The sequence below is a fragment of the Schistocerca gregaria genome, chromosome 9 (assembly GCF_023897955.1).
Source record: "Schistocerca gregaria isolate iqSchGreg1 chromosome 9, iqSchGreg1.2, whole genome shotgun sequence".
NCBI lineage: Eukaryota > Metazoa > Arthropoda > Insecta > Orthoptera > Acrididae > Schistocerca > Schistocerca gregaria.
Window position 1 is genome coordinate 116,983,504 of NC_064928.1, and position 6,000 is coordinate 116,989,503.

The window sequence follows — 6,000 nt, forward strand, 5'->3', positions numbered from 1 at the left end:
TCAGCATTCTTCTGTAGCACCACATTTCGAAAGCTTCTATTCTCTTCTTGTCCAAACTATTTATCGTCCATGTTTCACTTCCATACATGGCTACACTCCATACAAATACTTTCAGAAACGACTTCCTGACACTTAAATCTATACTCGATGTTAACAAATTTCTCTTCTTCAGAAACGCTTTCCTTGCCATTGCCAGTCTACATTTTATATCCTCTCTACTTCTACCATGATCAGTTATTTTGCTCCCCAAATAGCAAAACTCTTTTACTACTTTAAGTGTCTCATTTCCTAATCTAATTCCCTCAGCATTACCCGACTTAATTCTACTACATTCCATTATCCTCGTTTTGCTTTTGTTGATGTTCATCTTATATACTCCTCTCAAGACACTGTCCATTCCGTTCAACTGCTCTTCCAAGTCCTTTGCTGTCTCTGACAGAATTACAATGTCATCAGCGAACCTCAAAGTTTTTATTTCTTCTCCATGGATTTTAATAGCTACACCGAATTTTTCTTTTGTTTCCTTTACTGCTTGCTCAATATATAGATTGAATAACATCGGTGAAAGGCTACAACCCTGTCTTACTCCCTTCCCAACCACTGCTTCCTTTTCATGTCCCTCGACTCTTATAACTGCCATCTGGTTTCTGTACAAATTGTAAATAGCCTTTCGCTCCCTGTATTTTACCCCTGCCACCTTTAGAATTTGAAAGAGAGTATTCCAGTCAACATTGTCAAAAGCTTTCTCTACAAATGGTAGAAACGTAGCCTTTCCTTAATCTTTCTTTCAAGATAAGTCGTAGGGCCAGTATTGCTTCACATGTTCCAGTATTTCTACGGAATCCAAGCTGATCTTCCCCGAGGTCGGCTTCTAGTAGTTATTCATTGTGGTAGTGAAAACATCAAAACTTCAGAAATACTCACCACAAGTGAGTTATGGTTTGACATTAGCTTGTTGCTGCTGCCGGCTGTATTCAGATGCAATATCATTATTATATTTTACACCAGTGGAGAGAGAAAAAAATGAAAGCTAAAAATTATAAATCAAAAATTAGTTACAAAAACCACTAAGTTAGAGGAAAATAATAGTAAATCCGTTTGTTTACAAAGTGTGCATGGCATTTTTGTGACTAAAAGATAAGTTTCCCCAGGCTGCTGTTAGTATCCCTACATATAAACTATTTAGTTTGTACGAACAGACCTTGGAAGCTCAACGGCGCCGACCGCCCGCCGTGTCATCCTCAGTCCACAGGCGTCACTGGCTGCAGATACTGAGGGCCACGTGGTCAGCACACTATTTTCCCAGCCATTGGCAGTTTTTCTGGCTGGAGCCGCTACTTTCCAATCGAATAGCTTCTCAATAGACTTCACGAGTGCTGAGTGCACCCCACTTACAACAGTGCTCAGAAGACAGTCACGAATCTCAGTGCTAACCGGGACTGACACTGCTCATCTTTGGTGATCTGATGGGAACCGGATTACCACTCAGGCGATGCTCCTGGTGATGTTCTTACTTACACTAATCTAAATGTGGTAGAGCAACCTGTAACAAGACGAAGCACATTGTTGGTTACATTGTAGTGTTTATGACTGAAACACTGTTATTAATGAGTTTGTGTGTGTATAGTAGTGGAATGCTTGTGAGATGACAGTTTTCGTTTTGATGCATGCGATGTTTCGTCAGGTTCACAAGTATTGTCCACCATATCCACTGACATCAGTGCCCGGAGAGCTACCCACCAGACTGGCTGGTGCACTGTGCCCTGCCAGAGCTCACATGGGTGTAGGAGGAGGCTGTCCTAGGTTCACAGCTCGGGTGCACCTCCACCGTTTGACGCCACTGCTGACCCCACTACTCAAGTGCAAAGCAGGATCTCCTCCCACTGTAGATGACATGCGTGGTTGCTTCAGCAACAGATTTAAAGTACAAAATTCCCCTTTTAACAGGCAAAAGCAATGAGGCACAGAAGCATGCATATGAGTGGCCTAACAGAATATAGACTTCCAGTAATTTTGCCATCCAGAACATCTGTTGGTTTGAAGGACGACGGGTCTTGTACTGGAACTGATGATGAGTCAACCAGCTTAAAGTGCATGTTTCATAGTATGTACAGTAATGATTAGAAAATGTGGCAGACTAAATGTGGTACTCTGAATGTGGTTGCAGCAGTAGTTGTAGAGATACATCAGCAACAGAACTAGCCCGATATTAAGGTGGCCGATCCCTTAGTTAAGTGTTTTACTCACATTTGTAGAATTTTTTAAATCTGTTTTAAAGCTGAGTAGCACCGTCGCCAGTACACCTATCAGAGCGGGTTCGATGTGAGCCGGCGCACTCACCAGGCTCGTCCAGAGGTGCGCCACTTCCGCCAGCGACACGTCTAGTAAAGCACCGTGTTGGTCAGAACGCCTTCCAGGCTGTTGGCCACTGTACACTTGTTCATTATTCACATTTTCTGCCTTGTCGTCCCACAAGAAACATCTAGAAGCATTTCATACTGTTGCTGGAACACTAAGATAAAGTTTGAGCATATGATGTGTATTATTTTTAATTAAAACCGCGACATTATCATCTCCATGTGGACATTATATTTACAGAAAAAAATATTTTCTCATCGTAGTAAAGTTGTCACATCGAAGTAACATCTTGCGTTTCTCAGAAAAACTATCAGCGGTGTCGATCTACAGAGTGTTTGGGAACCTGGAGGTACTTGGAGCTATATGTAGGATGTTAATGAAGGTAAGTTCATGCTGTATACAAAAAGGTACGACCAAACTTCCAGGAAACATTCCTCACACACAAAGAAAGAAAATATGTTATGTGGACATGTGTCTGCAAACACTTTCTTTCCATGTTACAGCTCATTTTATTACTTCTCTTCAAATCACATTAATCATGGAATGGAAACACACAGCAATAGAACGTACCAGCGTGACTTCAAACACTTTGTTACAGGAAATGTTGAAAATATCCTCTGTTAGCGAGGATACATGCATCCACCCTCTGTCGCACGGAATCCCTGATGCGCTGATGCAGCCCTGGAGAATGGCGTATTGTATCACAGTCGTCCACAATACGAGCACGAAGAGTCTCTACATTTGGTACCGGGGATGCGTAAACAACAGCTTTCAAATGCCCCCATAAATGATAGTCAAGAGGGTTGAGGTCAGGAGAGCGTGGAGGCCATGGAATTGGTCCACCTCTACCAGTCCATCGGTCACCGAATCTGGTGTTGAGAAGCATACGAACACTACGACTGAAATGTGCAGGAGCTAAATCGTGCATGAACCACGTGTTGTGTCATACTTATAAAGGCACATGTTCTAGCAGCATCTTTCCCATATGAAATCATGATAACGTGATCCATGAATCGTAGGTGGAAGGACATGGGGCCCAATCAAGACATCACCAACAATGCCTGCCCAAACGTTCACCGAAAATCTGTGTTGATGTGATGGTACAATTGCGTGTGGATTATAGTCAGCTCACACATGTTGATTGTGAAAATTTACAATTTGATCACGTTGGAATGAAGCCTCATCCGTAAAGAGAACATTTGCACTGAAATGATGATTCGCACATTGTTGGACGAACCATTCGTATAAGTGTACCCGTGGAGGCCAAACAGCTGCTGATAGTGTCTGCACACGCTGTACATGGTACAGAAACAACTGGTTCTGCCCCAGCACTCTCCATACAGTGACGTGGTCAACGTTACCTTGTACAGCAACAACTTCTCTGACGATGACATTAGGGATGCTAGTACTGTAGAGCAATGAGTCGCATGTCAAGACAAGCACCGAAGTCAACATTACCTTCCTTCAATTGGGCCAACTCGCGGTGAATCGAGGAAGTACAGTACATACTGACGAAACTAAAATGAGCTCTAACATGGAAATTAAGCGTTTCCAGACACATGTCCACATAACATCTTTTCTTTATTTCTTGGTGAGGAATGTTTCCTGAAAGTTTGGCCGTACCTTTTTGTAACACCCTGTGTACTCTCATATATATATATATATATATATATATATATATATATATATATATATATATATATATAGCATGTCGTCAATGAAGTGTGCATGTGGAACTGCTCCAACAAGTGTCTCTGTAGGAGCAAGGGAGTCAAGTCAGTGTCACTGGTCTGTATCAGCTATTTCGACTATATGATTTGCTGGCCGAGTAGCTTTCTCTAAGGCAGATTTGTAAAACTGTTTGCAACTAAGTGGATTGATATTTTTGTTGCCATATCAGGAAACATTTCTTAAATACCTGGAGATGTGATTAGTTTTATGCATCACATTTCCAAGAGTTAGAAGGGCTTGATACACACAGAAGATTGATTGTATGAATAATTTCTTTCGTGGGGGACAACGACTGAGTAACAGTAGGATAAAGGAACGTAATGATGGGAAACAATTTGCCAGAATGTTACTACTGAATTTCTTGAGTGATGGAAGGTAGGAATTTTTATATGAGAGTGGATGGTGGCTTTGAGAGGATGATACCACACTATATCTGTTCTTCAATATAAAGAGTGTCGATAAAAGAAGGCAGACAGTTACAGATTTATAAGTTGTCACCCGACAGATGTGTTTCTAGAAATGGTCTCAGCTCCACTTCTACGATAATTTTCTACATCAGAAGTCTGTGTTCGCAGAGATGTGTGAGAATTTTCTTTCTCTTTGGCAGGAACCTTTCTGCAGAGGAGAAAGACAGGAGGCTGATTTTGGCAGCTAAGAACGGAGCAGTGCAGCAGATGCAGGCACTGCTGGCCGCTGGGGCGGACGTTGGGGCCGAAGACAGTGACAAGAACACCGCCCTGCACTGGGCAGCCTGGGAGGGCCACTTGCAGGCAGTCGGGTGCCTGCTGGGGGCCGGCGCCGACGTGGACGCCGGCAACTGGGTGGGGAACACGCCGCTCCACTGGGCGGCGTGGGGCGGCCGGGAAGCTGTGGTGCGCCTGCTGGCCTCGTCTGCCGCCGACCTCGACGCCAGGAACCGGGACGGGATGAGGCCGCTGCACGAGGCGGCCAAGCACGGCCACGCGGCGGCGGTGGCTGCGCTGCTCGACGCGGGGGCCGACAGGCGGGCCGCCACTGGCGAGGGCTACACGCCGCTGGACCTCGCCAGGCAGCACAACCACGACAACCTGATAGACATACTCAGCAGTCCGACAGACATCTCCTGATCAAAAAGGAAATATCTTTATCACATTACTTTTCAATATTTAATTGCCCGCAGCTCGTGTTCGTGTGGTAGCGTTCTTGTTTCCCACGCCCGGGTTCCCGGGTTCGATTCCCGGCGTTGTCAGGGATATTCTCTGCCTCGTGATGGCTGGGTGTTGGTGTTGCCCTTAGGTTAGTTAGGTTTAAGTAGTTCTAAGTTCTAGGGGACTGATGACCATAGATGCTAAGTCCCATAGTGCTCAGAGCTATTTGAACCATTTTTGAACTTTTCAATAGTTTTGAAATAAACAATACAGAAAGTAAATCCTGCAGTTATTCTTTCTACTCGTATTTATACACGCCATACACTGAAGACGTGTGAGAACCAACTCGCTTTATTTCTTTATGAGACCCAGAAAATATTAGATACAGGCTCCCAGGTAGATGCTATTTTCCTTGACTTCCGGAAGGTGTTCGATACAGTAAGAGCCTACGGAATATCAGACCAGCTGTGTGGCTGGATTGAAGAGTTTTAGCAAACAGAACACAGCATGTTGTTATCAATGGAGAGACGTCTACAGACGTTAAAGTAACCTCTGGCGTGCCACAGGGGAGTGTTATGGGACCATTGCTTTTCACAGTATATATATAAATGACCTAGTAGATGGTGTCGGAAGTTCCATGCGGCTTTTCGCGGATGATGCTGTAGTATACAGAGAAGTTGCAGCATTAGAAAATCGTAGCGGAATGCAGGAAGATCTGCAGCGGATAGGCACTTGGTGCAGGGAGTGGCAACTGACCCTTAACATAGACAAATGTAATGTATTC

At 44.1% G+C, this 6,000-nt stretch overlaps 1 protein-coding gene across 1 annotated transcript in view; it reads left to right on the plus strand.

Annotated features, from left to right (window-relative positions):
* Positions 1-5,497, plus strand: part of LOC126291886 (ankyrin-1-like) — a 72,011-nt gene extending 66,514 nt beyond the window's left edge. The window contains exon 4 of the mRNA XM_049985612.1: positions 4,697-5,497. Within this exon, the coding sequence (XP_049841569.1) occupies positions 4,697-5,195 (499 nt within the window). The 3' untranslated portion in view covers positions 5,196-5,497. The remainder of the gene's footprint in view (positions 1-4,696) is intronic.
* Positions 5,498-6,000: the final 503 nt, after the last annotated feature.